This window comes from Diadema setosum, chromosome 21 (genome assembly GCF_964275005.1).
Source record: "Diadema setosum chromosome 21, eeDiaSeto1, whole genome shotgun sequence".
Taxonomy (NCBI): domain Eukaryota; kingdom Metazoa; phylum Echinodermata; class Echinoidea; order Diadematoida; family Diadematidae; genus Diadema; species Diadema setosum.
The window spans coordinates 13,089,704-13,115,085 of record NC_092705.1 but is presented as its reverse complement, the minus strand read 5'-3'; the positions used below and the strand labels follow the sequence as shown (position 1 = coordinate 13,115,085).

The following is a 25,382-nucleotide window of genomic DNA, read 5'->3' as shown; positions in this document are numbered from 1 at the left end:
AAACTACGCATGGGGACCCCCACTGGCTCATGGATAGAGCATAAACCCTATTATAGATGTTTTGTGGTTCTAATCATCGACCGAACTTTTAGATTGCTAACTTTCTAGTGCGTCCACACAGCGCTAAACTACAGGCTAATCATCGAAACATAAGTTTTTGACCTAAACTTAAAGTTTAGGAACAGCGTGTGAACGTAACTAATGTGTGTGTTGGTGAACCAGGGTCAATTGCATACTGAGGTCATCCTTGGGGTTACACAAGCGTAAACAGATGTTCCAGCTTGTAATCACCAGAATAAGCACTATGCTTAAAGCTGTTCAGAAATGATTTTACAGGATATATTTGTGACTCAAACCCGTTGGTGAATACCTCAGAATGTTTCCCAACATGTACTCTAGTAAGAATGTAGACAATAAGAATGATTTATAGCCATAAAAAACAGCACAATGCATTGTATGAATGTGAGGTACAGTTTTTGTACGCTTTTGTTCTTACCAGAGGTACGTACTTTTAGGAGTTGCAATTTTCACCTAGGGCAGTATTGTAGCCAGTGATTTAGTATCATAAGACATGGACAAGGCCTTGATTGGAAGTTTGCGAAAGTTTCCGTTTCATGATTGCCCGAACTTCTATGCTCTTGCTACGAGCTGTACCTATTTTGATGATATCCTGAAACTATGATCTTGCTTGAAGCAGTACTTTCATTGTATTTATTATCGGCAGAGTGTTCCTCATGCATATGCAGTTTCAGTCAGTGACGTTATTGCCCCGTAATTGGCAATCAGAACCTGGTTTATATTTAGGTTGGAATCTATTTGTGGCATCGGTGGATGGGGAAATTATTTGATGGGTGCAGTTGAGAGTAGACTAACATTTACTTAAGCTGACGTGCAAATGTTTCAATTTGAATCACAAACCCGTGCGATTTTCTGCTAGTAGGCGAGATAATTGGTTAATGTATTCCCCCCATGGCATGCCAAGGCAACGTCCAACATCTTTTCTGGGACTGGCAGTTCTCCTGGGTAGTTTGGTTCGGAACCAAGTTGGAAAGGACCTTTATTAATGTGTTTGTAGGCAGGAACTGTTTTTGAATATGTTTGAAATTGGCGGACTGCCCATGTAGTGGCCAGTTATGAGTAAATGCCAAAAATACTCTTTATACATTTACACGAAGGAGCATCTCATTTACGGCAGAAAGACTCATCTTATACTTATGTCTTTAAAGTGAACTTTTGGTCCCAATCCCCTATGTTTATGACCACATAGTCTTCTTCTCCAGCGATGACGTCACTGAAAGTTTAAAAATTCATTACTTTTGAATCGACTGTCTGATTTTTCTCAAACTTTGCCGATGTGTTTTTCTGATATTGCTGCTTTCACTCAACCCACATTGGAATTTGGGTTTAGGTTTCAAAAAAACCCCCTCTAAACTATGTGTATGTGATGACCTGCTGTCTCGCTGAGTCAGTGCAGGGTGTTCGGGAATGAAGTGAAACAGATCAAGTGTCATCGGAGAGGGGGAATTTCAAAATTCCCAAAATCAGTGTTTTGCAACTTCAGTGGGTCCTTGTGGGTGGGATGAATCATGTATTATCTATTACCATATGTCCTTATGGCAGTCACAGTCATGCAAATTTTAGCCCTCTTGTGTAGAGCTACTTGTTCAACCTTTGACCCCAATTGACCTCATTATTAGAAAAAATATTGAACATTTTCTGCATTGGTTTTCTCTTTGGACTTTGTGTCACACAAAGGTGGAATAAAAAATCACCCTCTTGCACCCAGTTTTTTGTGGTAATGTTTCAGGTGGCTTTTAGCACAGTTGCCTAGCAACTTTATCTTTCTGATATCTAATCCTTTACTATTAGTGTGAATGACCTTTTTGTGAAAACTATTGCAAGGACCCAGAGTGATGATGATTGAAATGAGCGATTAAATTTGTTTTTTTGTTTTTTTTTTTATGAGGGGAAGAGAAATCATGTGAAGTAGAAATATTAAGACAGTAATGTTTATGTGGTCATTATTAGCAGCATACAATTGTATAATTATGTCCTTATCATATTGATAATGACCTAACATGATCTTAATGACATCAACCAATCAAGACAAAGTATTTTTAGAGTGTCGTGTTGTTTTAAACTCTGTTACTACTGGTAACCCGTTTGTCTACAATGTGAATTTCATTATGAGATCATGGGGCTATTAGAGGATTTTATGTGTACATTCGTGTGCAGTCATCTCGATCCTCATGGTTTAATGACAGCTCCCAATGCCTTTCATTCACACACTCTCTTCTTTCATCATATTTACGTTGTACCTCAGGAGCACTTGTCATCCTTTCCTACTTTACATCACTCCTAAAAGTCCGCTGTAATCCAAGTCATCAATTACACCCATACTATCTCTGGCTCATCACCAACACTGACACGGTCCTAGCAGCAAAACATTTGCAACAAACAAATGCCATCCCTTGTACACGTTAGTGACATCTCCCCATACACTCAGACATACTATTACATGTATGTATCAGAAACGTAGTACATAATGTTAAAAACACTTTAAATTGGATCGGACTGAATTGAATTTCCATATAAAACTCATGTAAAGCACTAAATATAATCAGAGCAAGGACATCAGTGATATTGAATGGTGCAGCCATTGAAAACTTTATAGAGGCTTATTGAACTTCACTCGATTATACCTGTATTATATGCACAATGGATGCGTAATCAGCCCAGGGACAGTGTTACTTCACTTATTCTTTGCCTTTGATATGATGGAATTGCCCCAAATGTAATCATTATGTACAATGTATGTGGAGTGCATATAATTATATTCTTGACTATTAAAAGCATGGCAGTGCTTGTACCATATAATATGTGTACTGATATCATAAGAATAATGGTGTGACCAACTACAAATCATTACAGTATTCACAGAACTGTCAGTCTCCCCAGTACAAGCAATCACAGATCCTGTAGTAGAACAGTGTTTGCCGTCATACAACACACTCTGAATCATGCACTTGCTATTTGCCCATTCACACGCATGACTGCAAATTTGAAGTGCATGCTGCACACTATGCAGGGTACATCACACTGTTTCTTTTATACTATAGTCGTTTTGCTTTGTTTTTGTTTTTTTCTCTTTAAAGCTACCATCAATGCAGACTGAAATTTGTGAGCATATGGCACCCCACTCTGCGGTTGCCTGGCAGTGGAGTACTGAGTGTGGAGATTGAAAACTAATCTGATTTTAGGCTGTCTTTTTGAGAGAGCGAGGCAAGAGCATTTGGTTGTAAACCTCCACCCATCTCGATCAAAGTACAGTCGTTGTCTTAAAGGAAGAATCCTAGTTTGTGTTTGAAGTATTGAAAGTACACAACTGTACCTGGCAAATATTTTAATACAATCTATTCCTGTTTGTGTGTATGTGTGTTTGTTTGTACTGAAGGTGATGAATGTTTCTTTAATGGTGTTTTCTTAATGATGCAAATATATACTTATGTATGGATGTATTTTATTTATTACAATCCCCACAGATAAGCTCAGTTACATTAGATGGTATTATTTATATTCATATGTGGCAGTTAGCCTTGTTCGCAAATAGGAGTAATCATGGATGTATAGGCCTATTTTTTTCTTTAAAAATCCTTCATACGCATAAATTACATTGTGTATGTGCTTCAGGGGATGTATATTGGGGAAAATGAAATTTGTCAGGTCATTGTGTTTTAAATATGTATCTTGCCTTTTCTATATGTTTGTGTTTTAAACTGTTTTGTACACATGGTGTTTCTAAAACTTGTGTGTACAGGATAGAGGCTATGAATACGTAATATTTAGGCAAAGTGTCTCATTTAGAAAGATTGAAGGCTTTAGATATTTGAGTTCAAGGTGCACTGTCAGATAGATCAGATACATGTGCACGTAGTTTGTATACAGGTGATAACCTGAAAATGATGCTACTACTTGATCTGTGCATTTTCTGCAGTAAGATATTTACATTGCAATCGGAAGAAGGTAATACATGGGGAGATTAATTTACACACAAAAGGATGTACTGATAAGACACCCCATTGTCAAAATGAGCATGTCAACAATCTTTGTCTATAATGCCATAACCACAATGTGAAGACACCACAGCTCTTATCTCACAAAACCCACCACTGGATGAACATACTTGTTTAAAAGGCTTCGTATCATCCATTATAACCCATCAGGGTGAAAGCGCAACACTGGTGGGCATTGATACGTAAAAATGCGGTTGTAAACTTGTCTAGGGCCTGATGCATTCCATAACCACTCCTGCTTGTAGTACTGGTAGTGTGTGCGTCACTGTCCAAATCACTTTCATTTGATATCAGGAGTACTGATGACAACTGTATTTCTCATAGGATTCCATAGCTTTCTATCCATCTGCTCTATTCCGACAATGACAGTGATTATGATGGTGATCCTACTACTTCTATTACTACTTCTATTACTACCAGTACTACTACTAGTACTGCTACTGCTGCTGCTACTACTACTACTGCTGCTGCTACTACTACTACTACTACTATTGCAACTTCCACTACAACTATTATACTTCAACTATTACTACTACTACAACTTCTACTACCATTACTACTACCACTACTACTACCACTACTACTACTGCAATGACAACTAGTAAACTATTAATAATTTTGTGATGATAATACTAGTATGGTAATATGGATGATGATGATGATGAAGATAATGATTACCAGTATAATGGTATTGTAAAACAAGAGTGAAGATGATATAGCATATCACCTAATAATATTGACGGGTTTCTGTGCTTGTTTTGTTTTTCACTGTCTTCTGCATTACCAATATCATTTCTACACAAAGAAGCTGTCGACTTCTTACTTGAACAAATGATAAAGCTGAAATTCCTTCAGATACAATTAATGAACACTGAAATGTAAGAATGCGTGTACCTATGTTCAAGCTGTGTTCTCACTGCTGTTTTGAAGTAATTATGCAGTACAAATTATAGCACAGGTTGAGTACAATGTACACGTGTATCGGCCCTATACGGATAATGTGCATGTGTTTGTCTCAGTTGCTTCCATTTAGTGTGATAATAAGGTGTGCGAGTACATACAGTATATATGTCAGCAGTTAACGAAGGACCATACTATAAGGCAAATACACACACACACACACACACACACACACACGACAGCAATAAAGTGAACTGATCTTTGAAGTCAGAGGCATATGAAGTGTACATTAGTGTAGTATAAGGTAGATAATGGACCTTTGTTTTCAATCTCAACCTGAGTCACACCCTCATGTCAAAATCTGTCTGTGCAAACCCAGCTCTGTTTAGGGTGTACTCTGTCTTCAAGCAGAGCTTCATCTAGCCTCGTCATCAGGCTGGCTCATTTATTATTTTTTTCTTGCGTAGTCATTAACCCACACAGAACCGACACCTCAAATTACCATAAATGATATGTACAAACACATAACCACTGGTAGTGAAGAATTAAAACTGGAAGCAATTTCTGATTCATGTCTGAATCCCAGGAAGGATGCTTCTGTTTCTAACATTAAATTTCAGTCGGACGAGATGAAAAATAATGACACACCTGGTTGAGCAGTTATTGAGTGTTATCGCAGCGACTTCCTAAGTTTGCTTTCAGTTGTCATGTTGAAAAAATGAATTATACATTCCCTCAGCCAGGAAGAAAGGCAAGGCTGCTTGTGGAGTGGAGGAACGTAATATATGCACAGTTATGTGGAATGCTGCTAGCAGCTGATAACATGATTAGGTGATAGATGATAAGATTTATTGACATTGGAGCTCATTAAAGCCATGTCCTCGCAGGAGACTATTATAAACAACGTGTTGTCTGTATGGTCGCAACTGTGGATTTGTTGATTATTATTCGCTGCAGTGTGGGCAATTTGACGGCAACAACTTCCTCTTCCTGTCGCAAGGTCGTGACCTCTAACTTTAACGATGCATCAAGCAGGAATTCGCTTATGTCTTATGTTGAAAGAACCACCTCGTCTAATGCGTCCTTCTGTCTTAAATCATCATTTTGAATGTTTTTAACACATAGATTTTATTGGCATTGACATTTCTCAACCCATTCAGTCTAAGAAACCACCTTCTGTAAAACCAGAAATGTGTGTGCATTTTGATTTCGCAAATTTCACGAGAGCCAAGATTCGCGAAATTAAAGTGCATGCGAACATTCTTGTCTTTGCATTGAATACCAGTGACAATTCATGAAAATTCCATAACAGGAAAAAGGCTGTCGGCTCAGATTTGCAAAAATTTTGTGCTGCAAACATTTCTTGCTTTGAAGTATCTATGGTTTAGTCTTTGTATTGTGACACAACTGTTTTACATTGTTAGTGTTTTAAAAGGTATGGTAAAAATATTTTCTCATTTGAGCCCTTTGTTACTCATATCAAATTGATTTTTGTGGTTGTAGAATTTTCAATTGCTTTTAATGAATCTGAAATTGACAACACGTCTTACAAGTTAAAGTTCTCATTTTCTGTTCTCTCAAAGTGATAAAACTTCTGTAAAAATATGTCTTTCTGAATTTGTAAAGATTTAAGGAAATGAATAAGTTTTAGAATTAATAAAAGTTGCCCAATGTATTAAAGAGATGCTGATAATTGAGAGTTGCCAATTTGATAATGACAAGTTGATCTTTCTTTAGCATAATTCTCCTAGGTCGAGAGTGTCATCACAAAAGTATCTAGGTAGTTTTGGGATGCCTTGTAGATAAACCATCCAAACCCTCATCGACAATGTCTGCATCTCCTTTGTGAAATAATAATAATAATAATGATAATAGTAAACAAAATACTAATCTCCTGAAGTTGAATGATCTTGGCCCAAGATTCAGAGCCACCAAAATGAATTTCATTCACTTCTTGAACTTTGCCAAAGGGCAGTCATAATTATCTTGTCAAATTTTGCTTGTCTGGGCTTCCCTTTGTAAAAATAAACCTGGGTATTAACCGCACATTTCTTTTGTCGACCCATAAATCACAGGTCAGGGTAGAGTAGGCATCTGACAATTGACTTTTCTTTCTACTGCAGATATGAAAATTGTGCTACAAACATGCACTATTAAGTACTTTAGCACAGATGGTGCCTTCATTACATCAAGCAATATTTTATTTCTCAGACCCCTTTTTAAAGATGACACCCAAGTTTATGTTCTGGTATGTCTCTGTCCTATTGCTTCTTCTGTGATGCTTGTTTTTGTTGTTTCCGTTTGCAACTCTAAGCCAAATTCCAGTGCTGTCCCTCAGTGCTTTTGAGGTGTGTAGAACGCCATAAAAGTATAGATGTGAACAGTGTCACAGTTTTTTGAGGATAGCAACTGCTCTTGAATGTAAGGCACAGTAAGAGATATCAATCACCCATGTATATGCCGAGATGAAAAGAACAGAATTGTATCATTTTCTTTTTCTATTTCCTTAGGATCACAATGTAATAAACTTAATGCTCTTTTAGGGTCTGTGGAATGTATTTTACCAAATCAATACATCTATGTCTTTATGTTTGTCCATTGTATCTGTTGTTGCTGTTTTTTTCTGTCACTGAGAAAGTCATTTGTCATTGATCTGTCTGACTTGTAATCATTGAGGAGAGAGAGAACTCAGAAACTTTGGAAAGTGTAGGAAATTGATGAAATTTCATTGTAGAAGTGGAGATAGGGAAAAGAAAGGGGAATTATGGAGGAAGCATTTTTTTAGGTGGATTATTGGGCTGTGAGAATTCATAGCAACATGAGTGAATACATTCCCATTAAAATTATGAAAGGTTGACAATTTGGAACTTGTTCAAACAAAATTAAACCATTATATCATAGAAGAAATATAATAGCATTGACCTAGCTCTGTGTTGACAAGGTATTGATATCAATGCCATGCTAAGTGCTACCCTGCGAAATTCAGCAATCATTTCATTTAAAAAAAAAAAAAAAAAAATGCCAGCAGCGTAAATGTATGTCAACAATATTTGTGTGCCATGACTATAATTATGTTATTCATTGAAGTGGAAACTGAACCAATACCAGCTGCATAACTACAGACAGTGCATAGTAATTTTAATTGGAGTATAACTTTGGGTGTGCTTATCTAATAAATACTGAGGCATAATGACCATTCCAAATTTGTGTGATGCATGTTCCTGCAATACATAACACAATTGTATGTGCATTTGTGGTTAGAAATGTCAATTTGAAATGCTAAAAAAAGGGTGATTTAAAATGTGTTTGAGCCACAAATGCTTTTTCGAGAAGTAGATAAATGCACAACCATTTTCAAACATGAATATTTGGCGCACATCTTTGTGGACTACTTCCTAGGTCAAATGGCACAAAGCAGCTGCACAGTAATCACTCCTTAATCAGGATTATATCATTCTGAATAAATAAATGTGGTATCCCTGGCAACCTGTTTCAAACTAGGTTTGTACAAGTGTATACATGCACCTTTCAAAATGCATAATTTTGAAACGTGAAATGTCTATCTTTCGAGTTTGATACGTTTAGCCTTGGACTCGATTGCTGCTGACTAAGCATGGGGGGGGGGGGGGAGGGATGTTGGGTACTGTAAACCAGATTTTTTTGAGGAGCTACAATTTTTTAAATTAGAATGCATGCAGAAGTTTTGTCTACACTGTACGCATTGAATGCCAGTGGCATTTCACAAAAATTTCATGCCGCAAAAAAGGCTGTCGGATCCAATTTGCGAAAGTTTTATGCCGCCAATATATCTGGTTTTATAGTAATACTTGTTTTTGAGAGAAGTGTTACAGGCATTTCCTCTCCCCAGAGAAGTTTCTTCCGGTATATCCCAGAACCCCAACAGTGTCGATATGCCTCGGTTAAAGGTACAGATGGTACAGTTTTGGTCGAGATGGGGGCTCCAGGTTTCCAACATCTTTTGTTGGGTGATTTTTTGAGATACCAGTAATGAGAATCCTCTTGTATAAAGAGCATATGATTCTAAGAGGAATCCAAAGTTGATATGATGAAAATTGGTTTGAAATGGCTGATGAGCTATCCAAAACAAAGCACTCCTAAAAAAAGGTGGGACCCACCTTTTATTAGGATCACTTTTTACTACTCTGTTTTTGGATATCTTGGCTATTTCAAAAACCGATTTTCATCAAATAAACTTTGAATTCCTCTCAGAATTTTATGCTCTTTAACATTTCATGAAGTGATTCCGTAGTATCTTGCAAAGAATCAAAAGCTGAATACTCGCCTCAACCAAAACTATACCATCCCTTTTCGAGGGAGAGTTTCTACTTTTATTTTATGGTTCACACATGGGGCAAGAATAAAAGTTCAATTGAACTGCCTGTTTGTGCATGAGCAATAAAGTATCAAAGAGCAGAACTTTCAATGTCATGTTCAAGTTTCTCATAGTGGTAACGTAGTAGGGATTTCATCAAGCTCCCTAAATGAAGCAAGAAAGTGAAATGCCAATTGGCGTAGCTATTCCTATAACCCTTGTGCTGTGTGCTTGCACAAAAAGGTTTGGAGAGTCATGTGCTTAAAAAAACAGAATTGTAACCATGAGGTGAAGATTGTAACATGATGATAAGGAGAAAATTCTATTTCACAGTGAAAAAAAAATCCATAATCTACTCAAGCAAGTGATGTACAAATCATGGCTGTTACATGTAGGACATCTTCCATTCTTGTGAGGACATTGCTACAGAAATTTGACCTTCTTGAATTTGCATTTGAGCAAGGGTCCTACCCATCTAACAGGAAATTGCCCTTTCATTTTCCTTTGCCAAACAGCGAATTTTAGTTGCTGTGGGCATGTGGGCGGTTGGTTTGTAGCGCCCCGGATGTCATGACGGCACCTTGTGATGTTTCACATCACTTGTTTGTTTGTTTGTTTTTTTTTCCATGAGCAGTATTTGAATTTGACACTGCTTGTACTCTGTGAGTCTTCTTCTTCTGTCCTTCTGCCCCTAACGCTCTCAGCATTCATTTTGATGAAAGTATCATAGTTCAATGTTGGATTGGCTCATATGAATTATTTTATGCAAAATCGTTTGAGGATACTAAAATTGGCAACTTTTAGAATTAATTAGATCAGTAAATTGGTTGCAAATTGGCAACTGGTTTGAATGAAAATTATGATGAAAAAATATATGTTTTATTTTGCTTAAATGAAATATGGTGAAAGTACACCTGAAATTGTTCTCACTCAGCCTGTTGTCTTCTTCCTTCTTTCTTCCAGAAATATGCAAGTTAAAACTGGTGAAGCTGGACATCTCGTGTAACAAGATCCAGAACATCCCGCCCTGCTACCGGACGATGGACTCGCTAGATGTCTTCGAGGTCGACCACAATCCGCTGTCAAATCCTCCAGCTCAGGTGTGGAGAAAGTTCTCTTCTCTTCTCATCCTTTCTCCTTGGGGAGGGAGGGGGTGGGGGGAATGATAGGGGGAGGGAGGGGCATCTGATAGTCTTAGTTAACCCTTTGGGTCCGCTCAGGGAGGTGTTCACCTCCCTGGTCCGCTCAGACAGTGATGGACACCATAGTGATTGGTTGAGTTTGTAAGGGGCTCTCATTTTCAACCTTCTCTGTGTATGGATGTCTGTCTGGCTGTCTGGCTGTCTCTGTATCACACTCTATCTGTCTACAATGTGTCTGTCTATCATTTAGTATTGTTGTCCATTTGTTCTTTCATGGTAGAGCAAAATATCTTTACTGTCACATGTTAATGTTTATTCTCCCCCAGGTGAACAAAACAAAATTATGACTTCCATGTGATCATGTTTATTCACTCCCTTTACTGAAGTATGACTATTAAACTCATATGGTATGCCACAATGATGACACACAAAAATTAGGCATGGTCTCCTTTCATTTTCTTATATCTTTTTGTCATATCCCAAAGTGTTACCTGTCCCATTGGAGCTGTGATAGCTGAAGTAATTCTCCTCTATCTAGATTCTATTTTGCTGTTAAGGTGACCATCAGGAAGTGGTTAGCATGAACCTTTAGATAAGAGCTTAAAAATACCTTTTTGTGTGTCATTCTTAGAAATGCAGGTCCAGTTTGGGATTTGGACAAATACATTGAAAAAGAAAGATGAAACATCAATAATTCAGCAAAGTTTTGATCCCATGCTACTCTTTTGGCAAAGTTGTGTATTCAGGGACGATATCCAGGAAGAAGAATGCAAGAAGCAAAGGTTACGCTGCGAGTGAAAAATGAGAGCAGTTGATATAAGAAGACCAGTCAGAGATGAGAATCTTTCATTAAAGTGTTTTTAAAGGAAGTCCATCCATCTGAGGTTGCATTACATTTAAGTTGCGTACATCACAGCATGAATTGCACGTCAGGGTTTGTCATGGTCTTTCAACATTTTTGGCCTGAATGAAATATTTGCAAATTGGGGTTACATCAAGGCTTGTTTGAAATTCTCTCCATCCGTTCATCTACTGTTTACAGCATGTATTTAGCTAGTTCAATTTTAATGAATCGGGACTTCATGACAATTTGAAAGTGGTTGAATTTGAGGTCATGGAGTATAGTAATAGGCAGAGAAATGTCCACATGCACATAAATTTATGTTGGGATCAAAGTTATTGTTTTTGTGTGTTGTAAAACTGGCACCCTACTCACGAAATTCTCAAAATGAAAACCCAGCAAAATACTATATGGCGTGTACAATATCTGCTAACCTACCTACCAAAAGACCTACCCATCTGTGCTTATTCTTGGCAATCGTTCTATATGCAAATTAAGATGTAACTCTTGTAATTATATTACAGATGTAAACATTTGACAGCTATCATTAAAAATAGTCATATTACTGTTAATATTTTGTCCAATGTTAATGAAATTACAGAAAATTGATGTTCTTCTAAAAAAAAAACCAGTGGCATACTGTACAGAGAATAAATTAAATCAAATCAAGTCAAATCAAGTCAAATCTATTTATGTACTTTCCATATATCTGTCTGTCTGTCTATTCTTTACTATCTATCTACCTGTATTATGTTTTTATATATTTCTATGCAAAAACATAGTCCAGGTTACAAAAACATAATACAGGTAGATTGCATAGAATAGACAGACATATATACAGACAGACAGACTCATGAAAAAAAAAATGTGGATTTATCTGTTAAATACTTAAAATGAATTTGTCCAGATGTATGAATGTACATAATTGACTCATGGGAGACTGAGTGTTACATGTCTTTTTGTTGATAATCTCGCTGTCTACAGGTGTGTACGAGAGGGAGAGTACACATATTCAAGTACCTAGCAACGGAGGCGGTGAAGGCAGACAAGAGGAGAGGGATGATAGAGCAACACATGGAGTGGAACTCAAGCAGGAATCCTTATAGCACAAAGTATGTATATTCTATCTCTCTCACTTCTCTATCGGTCTGTCTATGTCTCCTTTCTTGGACATCTATCCCTTTCCCAATCATACAAAGTATGTATTATGTCTCTTTCTTCTCCCTCTTATTTCTCTATCTATCTGTCTATCTTTCTGATATTTACCTCTTCCCGATGACACAGAGTATGTACTGTATATATATCTCTTCTCTGACTCTTCTTCATTTCTCTGTCTATATGTCTACCTCTCCAATATCTGTCTCTTCACAGTGATGTCAATTATGTATATATCACTCTCTTCTCTTTCTCTCTCTCTCTCTCTCTCTCTCTCTCTCTACGTATCCCTCTTCCTCTTCTGTCTATGATATGTCTATCTCTTTAATATCTATCTGTTCGGGATAATACAGAGAATGTACATATATTTCTCTCCTTTCTCTCTCTCTGTCTCTGTATCCCTTTCCCTTCTTCTGTCTATATGTCTACCTCTCTAATATATATGTCTCTTCCCGATGACATAAAATATATATATATATCTCCCTCTTCTTACTGTCTCTCCCTCCATCTATCAGTCTATCTCTCCAATATCTATCTCTTCTGCAATGACATAAAGTAAGTAGGCCTAGGCCCTATATATACACTGTATATATCTTGTCTCTCTCTTTTTTTTTTCTCTCTCTATCCCTCTTCCTCTTCAGTCTATAATATTTCTATCTCTCTTATATCTATCTCTCCACTATCAACTGAAAATATATGTCCCTCATTGTGATATACACATATGTGTTCATTATTTTCCTTATTGTCATCTCTTATATTTCTTTTCTATTGATCTCTGAATTTTCTCAGCATACTCTGATCTGTATGTTTTCACTTTCTCTTTCGTTTTCTTGCAGATAGTTCAAAACTTTTCTCTGTTGTAGTATCTATTTTGACTTCAATATCTATATATCCATTTTTTTACCAGCTCTCCAATCTGCTTTAATCTGTTCATTGAGACATGATGGTAGTCTTCCTGGGCTATTCATAACTGAGATTAAAACAAGAAAAAGGAGGATATATAAGATTTGGAAAGAGTAATAGCAAACTGGAGAGGACTCATGATACAATAACAAGAACTTGGCATGTCTTAACCAAAACAGACAGACTTGTTTCCCCTATAGGGAAGGATATCATGGAATCTTTGTTGATATCCACAAAACCTGTTTACAATACATTACATTAATGCCCTGGGATCTAGTCAACCTGTGTTTGCTACAATGCCATCAAGAGTCACCTGCTGGCCCCTGTGATCTTATTTTCAAAACACACCATATTTTGTGTCAATGCTGCCTCCTTGATGACTAGGAACAGGTTCTGCTGATACACACTCCACCTCTACACTTCCAGTCCCTTGCAAAGCTACTGTTCCAAAAATTGTACCTAATGCATTGTTCCATTCGATCCAATCAGTGGTTGACACTGAAAATGCGACATACTGCCATGCCATCCAATTCATCATTGTTTGGTATAAAATGAGTCAACAACAATCTTCTCAAGGTTTGTAGGCGACATGATGAATATATGTGACTTATATGAAACGAGTCATGTATTAAGAATAGCACTGAAAGCAAGAGCTTTTATATGATTTTACTGCAGAAGGAAGTTCACGTCAAATAAAAGTGCCCAGCTTCTGTTTTGGCCTACCGAACGTCATTTGCTACTCTGTTACAATAATGATTTACATTGTATATTACTTGTCTCTAATAATTTCCTATCAGCCACCATTTTCCAATTCATTCTCAGAAATAAAGCTTAATTTACATTAACGCATAAAGTCCTGGGGTAATGTTGCTACAGACATAACAGCAGGCCCTCATTAAGTTGGCAACCCTGAATTTTTGATAATAGGTATCCTGTAGCAGAGAAAGATAATGATGGAATTGGATGAGGTCATTAAATCTTCACAAAATAAAAAAAGCAGAATTAAGAAGTTGCCAATTCAAGACAGAAGCTTTGATGGTTATCTTCTAATATGTGTTGCCATTTGAGGGATCACTTGCAAATTTAGCGATTTAGATGGTTTTTGATAATTCTACTTGCCATAATAAACAACAGTATATAACCAAAATAGGGCTCAAAAGTGAAAGAAATGTTTTTTATTCTGCCTAATGAAATGCCCACAACAAAAAATGAAAATTATGATGTACAGATTCAGCACCAAACCACAAAAATTATGTTGCTGGGTCGTGGTGGCTGAATTTGTGCAATATGCGTACATGTGTTTGTATGCATGCCTCGGGCTCAGGACTGACTAATTGCAAGGCTTATGCCCTTAGCGTATTCTAATTAAGCCAAATCTGCTCCTGCTCATGAAGATAATCTTTCTGACCATGGGATTAGGCGATTTGATTGTGGCATCATACGGTTATAATGCACATGGGGTGGTTCTGATTAATTCTCCGCCACAGAGTTTGCTTGTGATCCCATCATGTAGGGTTTACTGAGAGGTCTGTAGAAGGCCGTCTTCATGAAGTATTCAAATTCATTCAGATAATTTCCCCCCCCCCCCTTAGGTTATGGTCACATGCAGTTCAATTCCTCTGTTCATGTTGAATGCATTTTAATATTTGGAACTCTAATTTGCATTCCTATTATCTGTTGCTATATCAGGCAAACTGTTGGCCAATCTTTCACAGTGTGGGAAGCAATCTTTGTCGATGCAATAAACAAAATATGTACACATGTTCACAAGCACTCTGCTGATCATTGACTAGAGTAATTGTTGGTGGGGGTGGGGGGGGGTGGGAAGGGGGAGGGGAGGGCACAATGGGCAGACAATGTGATTTCACACATCACACATGACATGTGCCAGGCATATCAATGCACAAAGGTAAGGAACTATCATAAACATCCTCTTAAATTTTGCTTTGCTGGCAAATCTGCACAACACTTCAGTGAAGACAAAACAGAGAAAACTGAAAGTGGCCATGATATTAGATATGAGGCACATATTCTTACAATGTAGTATACACTCAGTATTAAACAAAGAAGTGGAGTTGACAATAGAGGAGTTTACGATGAAGTATGTTTAAAGGGATGAGTCAGACATTGGAATGCCCCACTGTGTTATCTTTACTCCTCATCTTTGTGCAGCATCGTTGATTGTTAATGCATCGCACTCTTTTGTTTAGCCAAGGGATTGCCTTTTGAAAATGCATACATTCATGCTATACCTCCATGACTACTGTATGTCTTTTGTTCTCATTTGCTACTTAACTAACTTTATTGATGGAATGACAGTGTATATATGTATATCTGTTGCCTCATTTCTCTTTAATTTGTTGTGAAGTGTGATTTGATTGCCACAGGCTATGTATTACCTCTTTCTCCCTTTCAGGCATTTTGGTTGCGGGCGTGGCTTGAAGTTTGCTCACGATAGAGAAGCCATTCTTGATTAAAAGTTTTTGTAAACTTTGTCAGATACCTCCTTTGCCATGCCATATAAAATACACATTACCCTTCTTATTCATTTTCTGCTCTTTAAAATTCCATCCTAGAAAGATTTTTTTACCTGGATTTGCAATGCAGTTGAGATTGTTGTGGCTTGCTTTCTGTGTACTACATATTTGTTATTGGTTTTTATTTTTGGTGTCATTCTATCAGCTTAGAATCAACCATGCTTTATTAGGAAGTATACCAGTCTCTTAAATTTGAAACCCAGTAGTTTACCTTTTGTTGCTTTACTCTGAGCAGTGTATATTTGAATATTCTGTAATGTTTTGTAGTTAAGGAGGCATCTTCATTTTTTTTTTTCACTTGTTTCCTGTACTTGTATGAGAAAATGCTATTTTTGACTCATAGAACTGGGAGGAAAAAAAGAGTGTTTAACCCCTTTCCGGCTTTTCTTTTTTTGCTTTCGTCTCACCCCCGTGCAATCTCCCGCTCGGCCAGATATCGATGGTTTACTGCCAAGAACACATCAACTCTGTCCCTGCAAGAGAGCAGCAGTCTAAGCATGAATGCCACTCCCTGCCCCTCCTCCCCGACCCCCGCCTCCGCCTCCCCGCGGATCCCCCTCACATCCTCCGCCCCCTTCTCCGCTTCCACCTCCGACCTTAACCCCCTATCCACAGATCTGGCATTCAAAGAGAGTGACTTTAGGTATACTTCTTCCCCTTCAATTGGCACTTATGATTTTAGTTTTTTTTCTTAAATTTTTTGTTTTTTTTTGTTTTCTGGGTGTAGTGTATACATCACCAATCTTGTGTTGTTCCACCGTCATTTAATCGTTGGCACTGGCTGCGCTTGCTGTGACTTTCACTTTTCATTTGTGTTTCATGGTTTCTTTCTTTCAATGTTTGAGTTTGCATGAGTTTCCAATATTATCATTATTATGATTATTGTATTAACTTTTTGCCATTTTACTCACATGTTGTTTTTCCCCCAATCCCCAAAGACTAAGTTCTCTCATGCGAGCATATCTTGTGTCAGACATTTATCCATGCGTTCACCCCATACAACTATCAAAGACTCGTCAAAGGCATAGACAGCATCAGTATTTTAGGTCCATCACAGTTGCTACAAGTACATGATAGTTGATCACATAGATTGAATTTACATGTGATTCATTCATCAAGTTCTACATCATACCTGTCTTACCTACCCCTCTTAAAATTTGTTATGGTTGCAAAATGGTTTCAAAGGGTCTTCTACCCCCTGGGATTGGTAGCAAATAGTAATTCTTGGCCCTGTTGCACATAACTACATATTTGTATGGTATATGTACAATTTATAGTACACATGTAACTCTGCAAACCATCAGTGATATCTTGGCTTTGATTGGCTGTAGAATATTGTTGCCATGGTAATTACTATTGATTGCAGGTACCATTAATTGTAAATTTGCAATAGTTTTCTGCAGTGGGGCTGAGATGTTCTAGTGGAATTGAAAATTTTCTTTTCATGTACTCCTCTCATTAGAGCCTGCCCCCACCTCTCAATAATTCTGACTTTGATAGTGACATTCACACGCAGTTGCCAAACTTGAAGTTTAGGTCGAAAACTTGATTAACTCCACTCATGAATTCACGACGCGGGTTCACACGCGACTTACGAGCGAGCCCCACTCGATGATTACAATGGAAGTGCAGAGTCTTTGCTAGATGACCTTGTGCCCATACAAAACTTGTTGATTATTGTGTCCACACAACTCCGAGTGGGGACCCCCTGTGGCTCGTGGAGAGAGCGTAAACCCTAAGGTGTCTCGTGGTTCTAATCATCGACTAAACTTTAAGATTGCTAACTTTCGAGTGCATCCACACGGTGCTAAACTACAAGCTAATCATCGAGAGTTAAGTTTTCGACCTAAACTTAAAGTTTAGGAACAGCGTGGGAACCTAACTAATTATAAAGACAGTAGAATAAAGATAATAATGCTATCCTTTTTACCCAGGGAAGCATCATCAATGTCATCACAGCTTTTCATGCAGTTCCTGCTGTTCTCGTTACCCCGTCACTACCCTAGTCTTGGCTAGAGCACCAATATTTACAGCTTGGTTGAGGGGGGGGGGGGGCATAATGGGGGAAAAATATCTTGTCTGAGAATATTCAAACAGAGTTGTAGAATGTAACTCAGGATGACTTGCCTTGAGAAGTTATGATGATGTTGATGGTGATGATGATGATGGTGATGATGATGATGGTGATGGTGATGGTGATGATGAAGATGATGAAGAAGATCATGATGTTGAAGATGATGATGATGATGATGATGATAGTGATGATGATGGCAGTGGTGATGGTGATGATGATGATTATTATTATCTTTATCATTATTGCCATTATCATTATCATCATCATTATTATTTAATTTTATCAATATTTTATTTGAGATTATTTTTAAATTCTTTTGTTTGCATCGATTTCTTTTCTGCCTAAATCTCTCTGATCTTTTTTTTTTTTTTTTTTTTTTAGAAGAAGTATAAAAGCTTTATGAATGATCTGCCAGAAATGCATTAGATATGGACTGTTGTGTTTTAATATGTGTGATAACAGTGATACCTGCCTTGTGGTAGCTGTATAATGACTAAGCTGTGTTTTGTTGTAGACTAAGCATGTAACCTCTTTGTGAATTTTTTTTCTCTTGCTCTCATTTGTTTGTTTGTTTGTCTTTAGTGACTCCCTTAAAGGTAGGGAATCCCATTTGCATGCCTTAAATGAAGAGTTGTATAAATACAGTGGTATGTTGAAGAGAGTATCATTTTAGAAACTCCCATAAAGTATTGAAAGTGGTAGGTAACATTTACTACATTTTTATTGACCGTTAGATTTTGAATTGAATTTTTTTTCGGGGCTCACCGTAAATTCCAGTACATTACTAGGCTACCTTTGCAGACCCATGCACTGCATGTGTGTCCATCATGTATATTTTGTGAAGAAAGTTCATCAAAACTTACAAACATTTCTATATACATTCTTGCCACACACTCTATATGTTATTACATCAGCTCTTATACTTTTAAATTTGTGTTTATAGATTTAAAAAAAATACAGAAGACTGCAACAAAAAGGCTTAAGTGTGGCTGACACACAGAACTACTGAGTAGTTGAGTTTTGTGCATTATTCAAATTGTAGATAACTGTTGACTTCCAAATTTCTCAGCAGTGGCCTAAACAAGTCCCCTGAGGTTCATATTTAATGTTTTGCTGCATTTTGGGAGGTCTGTAAAAGGTATCCCCTACCTTTAAGACTATATTTTATGCATTTTGATTGTAAGATTTGTAAGATTTTATTGACTCTATCGACCCCCTCTCGGGGTATGAGAGTACAAACATATTTACAATATATGAATACAAAAATATAAGTGATAATGTACATGTACGTGTGAAAATAACAGATATAAATAGATATGTTTACAAAACAAGGCGTAAAGGACGTTTAACTACTCTACCACTACGTGTACAAACATTCACATCTACTTTACTTTCTACAAAAATACTGTCTTTCTTCTTTGGTATTGAAGAGAACTGAAACATAATAATTCTGACAAATTTGGCGAGTTTTTTCAAATGGCAAGCATTAGTTGAATTGAATAATTTGGCCATATGTAATGCACTTGGTCTACTGGCCGTCAAGCTACTTGGTAAATACAATAATCTCTCTTTGTTGAAAAAGGGACAAACAAAAATATAATGAAATTCATCCCCTATATCATCGGATGAACAAATAGTACAATGCAATTCATCTGTCAGGCTTGCATCAAACCTGCCCTTATTAACGGGTAATCCATTAGATCTACATCTGAATTTACTTAATGTAATATAATCTTTCTTACACAAGACTTGTAAATACTTCTCTAACATCAAATTATCCTTAAACATTCTATAATTTGTACAGATTCTATTTGACCATGTTGCTGCTCTCCACTCTTGAATAAACATATCAAAAAGTCTAACTTTTGAGGTGTGTGAAATCCATGCAGCACTAAATCCACCCCCTTGTGCTAACCACACATTCCCTAGCCCTGCATAATAAAAAATATTTGCGATAGATAATAACCATTGTGATTTTGACGGGGAGTGTATGTCTCCTTGTAAATGCAGAAGAAATTTGAAAATTGTACATGAGTGTTTGGTTTCTTTTCCCTTGACTAATCTCAACCAGAATCCAATCATTCGACATTTAATATGGTTCAAAATTACTCCACGTCCAGTTTCACCATAAACCATACAATCAGGAGTACATTTGTTCACAAGCAAAATTTTTCTTAAGAATTTCCTATGGAAAATTTCAATTTGGTCTATGCACTCATAACCCCAGACTTCACAACCATAGAGTAAAACAGGTAAAACAAGATGATCAAATAGGTGGCACTGTGTGTCCACAGAGAGCTGTAACTTTTTAGCCTTGACCAACATGCTATAGAGTGCTTTTCTAGCTTGTGTGACTTGTTTAGAAATTGCCTTTTTAAAACTACCATTATAATTGAATTTAACTCCAAGGTACACAAAGTCATCTACAACCTCGAGTGGATCACCAGCATAAACGAATTCAGGAATTCTTCTAACCTTCCCACGTGAGAAAATAACAATTTTAGTCTTGCTTGCATTTACAGTCAAGCGCCATGTCTGACAATAACTATCTACAGCATCAAGAGCTTTTTGCAACTCCTCCGGAGTTTCTGCTAAAATTATTGTGTCATCTGCATAAAGTAAACAAGAAAGATTTAAAACTTTTTTGACATTATCAGAATCCAGGTGGTAAGAAATCTCACTTTCCAAATATTTAAGTCCACCATATGAATTTCTTATGTATTCTTGAAAATCATTCAGATAAATGGCAAATAAAAGCGGGGAAAGGTTTTCACCCTGTCGTACACCAATGTTACAAGTAAAAAACTCTGACATCTCCCCCCTAACCGCCACACATGATTTAGCACTTTCATAAATATTCTTAATGACAGTAAACAGTTTACCCCTAAGCCCCATCTTCAACATTTTGTACCATAAAGATGATCTATCAATTAGATCAAATGCTTTCTTGTAATCAATAAATGCACAGTATAAGCGTTTTTTATTTTGCAGATAAACATCAATTATAGTCTTCAAAACAAAAATATTATCAATTGTAGAATAATTAGAACGAAAGCCAGCCTGTTCTTCACCTAACATATTAGCTGCTTCGAAAAACTCTGAGATTCGATGATTCAAAATGGAAGTAAAAAGTTTTCCTAGACAACTGAGAAGAGTTATTCCTCTATAATTATCAGGATTTGTGTCTATACCCTTATTCTTAAAAATAGGAATGATAATCCCTATGCACCATTCAGTTGGAACAATACCACTGTCCAGTACCACATTAAAGAACTTTACCAACACATGAAGCATCTCTACGGGACAATTCTTAAGGAATTCATTTCTTATGAAATCTTTTCCACAAGCTTTTGAATTTTTAAGTTTCTTAATCATTAGTACCACTTCTTCCAAAGTGACTGGGGCATCCAAGGGACCATCTGCCTCAACAATTTCTGAAGTACCCATACTATCTTCCAGGCCTGTGGGCTGGTCCTCTTGGCTATTACCTAAACGACTAAAATGATTAACAAAATCCCCTAATGAAACATTTCCTGTTTTCTTTACTTTGCGTTCATTATTACTGTTGAGTAATTGCCAATATTTTTTCGGATTTGATGCCTGTAATGAACGGAGAGATTCATTCAAATCTCTATGAAATGCCCTTCTTTTATGTCTTAATAAATTCTTATAAAGCTTTCCTGTAGACTCATAATGATTCAATAGACAAGTAGCCCCTGACCTGTCCAGAAATTTAAGCTTCCTCTTTAATCGATTTTTAACATTCAAATACTCCTGACGGGCAGCTCTACATTCTGCATCAAACCAAGGCTGATGGTTGTTTTTATCCTTATTGACAGTCTCATTTTTGTTTATATTATGTCGAGATTGTCTCCACTTACAAATGCCAACATCTTGTGCAACACTGACGAACATATTGCATAATTGTGAGTAACAAAAATCAATACTATCTTGATTTGCATTCCCATCTAAACATTCCACATTTTCACACATTAGCTCAGCCGAGTCCTTGATTTTCTGTTTAAATATTGCAGCGCTGTCACTGCTCCACTGGAATAATAAATAACGTTGACTTTCATTAGGCTGTGAATCTAAAACTGCGTTGTCTACTGCAGCGTTTTGAGAATTGTTAAAAACAGTGTCGACATTCACAGCAGATTTAGAATTTTCCGATTGCAAGGTCACACTGACAGGACAATGAACATCTGACAAACATTTATCAAATACATCAATACTGAAATGTGTAATGCTAGAAAATAACTGGCGAGATACAATAACATAATCAATGGTGCTACAACCACCATTTTTGTTGAAACATGTGTATTTTCCGACAGACTGATCTTCCCCTATTCTTCCATTAACAATCCTGAGATCAAAACTTTGGCACACATCAATAACAGACTTTCCATTATTATTTACATGGACATCAGTATTATAACGAGTAGTTGGAATATCTAGGCCATCAGTAGTTACATGCATATCAGAGGCATCATTACAAAAGCCTAATCCAGTCTGATCTGTCAACACATCCTCTACATCTAAAAAATCATCAAGCAAACCCGTCCTGGCATTGAAATCACCCAGCAAACAAAAGGGTGCATCATATCTACTTTTAATATCAATAATATCCTGCACCAGGTTGTCAAAAACTTCATTAGAATGGTGAATTGATCCCTCACATGGCAAGTACACTGCACCAACAATAAACTCAAAACCTAAAATTTTACTATTTACCTTGACCCATAAAATTGATTCAGAAACTGTTGCATGAATTCTTTCAGAACAATTAAAAATATGATTCTTCATCAGAATACACATACCGTGAAACCCACCAAACTTTTGTTTATTGGAATATTTTGGCATACTATAACACTGAAAACCGCAAATATGAGATTGAGACAGATCTGGTGTGTCTGTTTTTGTCTCTAAAAGACAGATTACATCATATGCTTGCAAATGTAAGTCCAAAATTCCAATATCGAGTTTACTCTGCAAACCATTAACATTCAAACTTATAAATGAGATCTGGGTTAAACCTGTAGATGAAAGAGGGCCGGGTAATTCCTAGGTCGAAATGTCGAGGAAGAGACCCGACTTTTTCAGCTTGTCCTCACTCCATCCTAGACGCTTGAAGAGGTCATCCGGGCCGTGAATGATGTGCTTCTTGTGCGGGTCGCTCTTCAGAGTGCAATGCACCTTCCCATCGATTGTCCATACTTTCTCTGTGTTCTCGTCTTGCTTCACAGCCTGAAGAAGCTTGGCACGCCCAGGGGACAGATGCTCCATGATCATTATGTCCTTGTGTTGTTCCGAGTCCTTTAACTTACGCTTACTACGAAGGAGCTGAGTGCGGAGGTCACGACGTACGAAACGCGCAACAATAGGTCTCATTTTATTGGGCTGAGGCCTCCCCACGCGGTGGCTGGTGCTGATATCTGCCTCAGACACGGCAACCCCTGCGCTGGCAGCAACATCGATGACTACAGCATTTGTAGACTCGCCATCATTTTCAGGCACCCCTCGCATGATAACATTGTCTCTCCTAGAATACTGTTCTACCTCGTCCAGTCTGTTGTCATGATTTTGAACTGTGGCCTGCACCTTCTGCACGGACACCTGTGGGCCACTCACAAGTTGATGTGCGATGGACTGCACCATTGGCAACAATGCAGCAACCACAGCCTTCACTATGTCCCCCACAAGCTGACGGTTTCCACCCTCACGGTCAGGGACAAGCTGCATTGCCCCCTCTACCACCTCATTAATCTTGAAAGACACATCAGTATCTCCTTCATCCTCAAGTGTGGCAAACTTGTTAGAAATGGTTGCCATGGCAAGACGAGGTCACAGTTGACAAGTGATGAAAGTAATATGAGCAGCAAACACAAAATCCAGTAGGTGGGACAGTGAAAACAAAACACGTGGTGGAGAGATAACAACAGCTGTCAAAATATCTCCTTTAAATGGCTCTCCAGAGACTGGACTGAAGGTCAAAAAGCAGGTATTAGGATAAACTCTTGAGATAATTTAGAACAGCGAAGTCATCTTTCACTATATCGACCAATACACATCCAAACATGAGAGCTGAAATACCCACATGCACATGCACATGTACACCACACCATTTGATTATAACTGTAAAATATTCCCCTTTCTCAGTGTAAAAACAGCACTTATGAATAGATTCTCGTTTGCAGGAACATTAGCACTTGCTGAAGTGAAAATGGTCCCTCGACAAACTGCCCAAAAGCTGTTCTGAAAAGTTATCAGAACTATTTCGCTGGAGTATAAAGTCCACTATAAACTCCAGGACAACTAAACTTACATGGTCTAGGACAAAGACTGCATTATAGAGGGAAGCAGCAAACTCAAAAATGGGTATATGGGACTAAGCATTGGTGTAACTTTGTTTATTGTCACAAATAATATCCCTGATAGTGAAGTTTTGGGTTAAAGAATTTTCGTGATGTAATCTAAAACGATCCTCATTTTGTGCAATGCCTTCTTTCTAGCTTGTGCATGGCTTTTAGATAAACGCAGCGCTTGGCTATTCTTTCCCGTGTATTTCTGCAGTCTAGTGGTTACCCTACACTGATCTGAATATGGGTTGTTACAAAATCCATTCTCAGTGCTGATTAATGTTGTTTTGGCAAACCATATCCGTTCATTAGTCATGTGATGTTTTTCTGATCATGGTCCAACTCTCTCAGTAGGCGATGCAGAAACACTCGACTAAAGTTGACTCCCTGACTATGACCCCCCCCCCCCCCCGTTGTTGTTTTTCGATCACATCGTGCTACTGTTTTTTGTTGATAATTTATTCATTCCAGGGGCACATGCAGCAGGCATCTGTACCTCTTTACTTCCAGATAATCTAACAAAGGTTTCACTTTCATTTATACCACCAAGTGCTCTGAATCAGGAACGTACACATATAATAGGAAATGTATATTTTCTGTTAATGCTTCAGCAAAGATATTATGAATAATCATTTTGCCATCTAAGTTTGAATCATTTGTTTTTTCGTTTGATAAACTAGCAACAACTCTATAGCCCAAATTCCACATGAAGTTTATAAAGCCATGTACTGTTTTCTGACAACTTACTATGTATTTTCAGTCCTTGAATTGCTCCAGAATAAACCATTGTTGCTCATTTACTTCTCCTGGACCAGATAATATGTGACTACCAGAAGAAAATATGCATGCCTACATTAAGCTCATTACACTTCACTTACTATACTATATTTTTTTTTTAATGTATTTTCATCTATATCTAATATTTATCAGGGTATTGCCTTTGCAAAACAGTCCTTTTGTTTATTTCTTTTACTTTATTTTAGAGTAATTATGTCACATTTAGGCAACTTGATTTAATTGCAGTTGTGGACAGAAACGTTCATTTTGAATTAAGAAATTTGAATG

The 25,382-nt window shown here is 37.3% G+C and overlaps 2 protein-coding genes across 2 annotated transcripts in view; one reads left to right on the top strand and one right to left on the bottom strand.

Moving 5' to 3' along the window:
* LOC140244297 (DISP complex protein LRCH3-like) overlaps window positions 1-25,382 on the top strand; it is a 120,364-nt gene that overhangs the window by 54,081 nt on the left and 40,901 nt on the right. Inside the window, exons 5-6 of the mRNA XM_072323941.1 lie at window positions 10,270-10,406; window positions 12,274-12,401. Of these exons, the coding sequence (XP_072180042.1) occupies window positions 10,270-10,406; window positions 12,274-12,401 (265 nt within the window). The remainder of the gene's footprint in view (window positions 1-10,269; window positions 10,407-12,273; window positions 12,402-25,382) is intronic.
* LOC140244782 (uncharacterized) lies at window positions 23,023-23,790 on the bottom strand. Its single transcript, XM_072324402.1, has one exon. It carries the CDS (start codon window positions 23,788-23,790, stop codon window positions 23,023-23,025), a length of 768 nt encoding a protein of 255 aa, XP_072180503.1.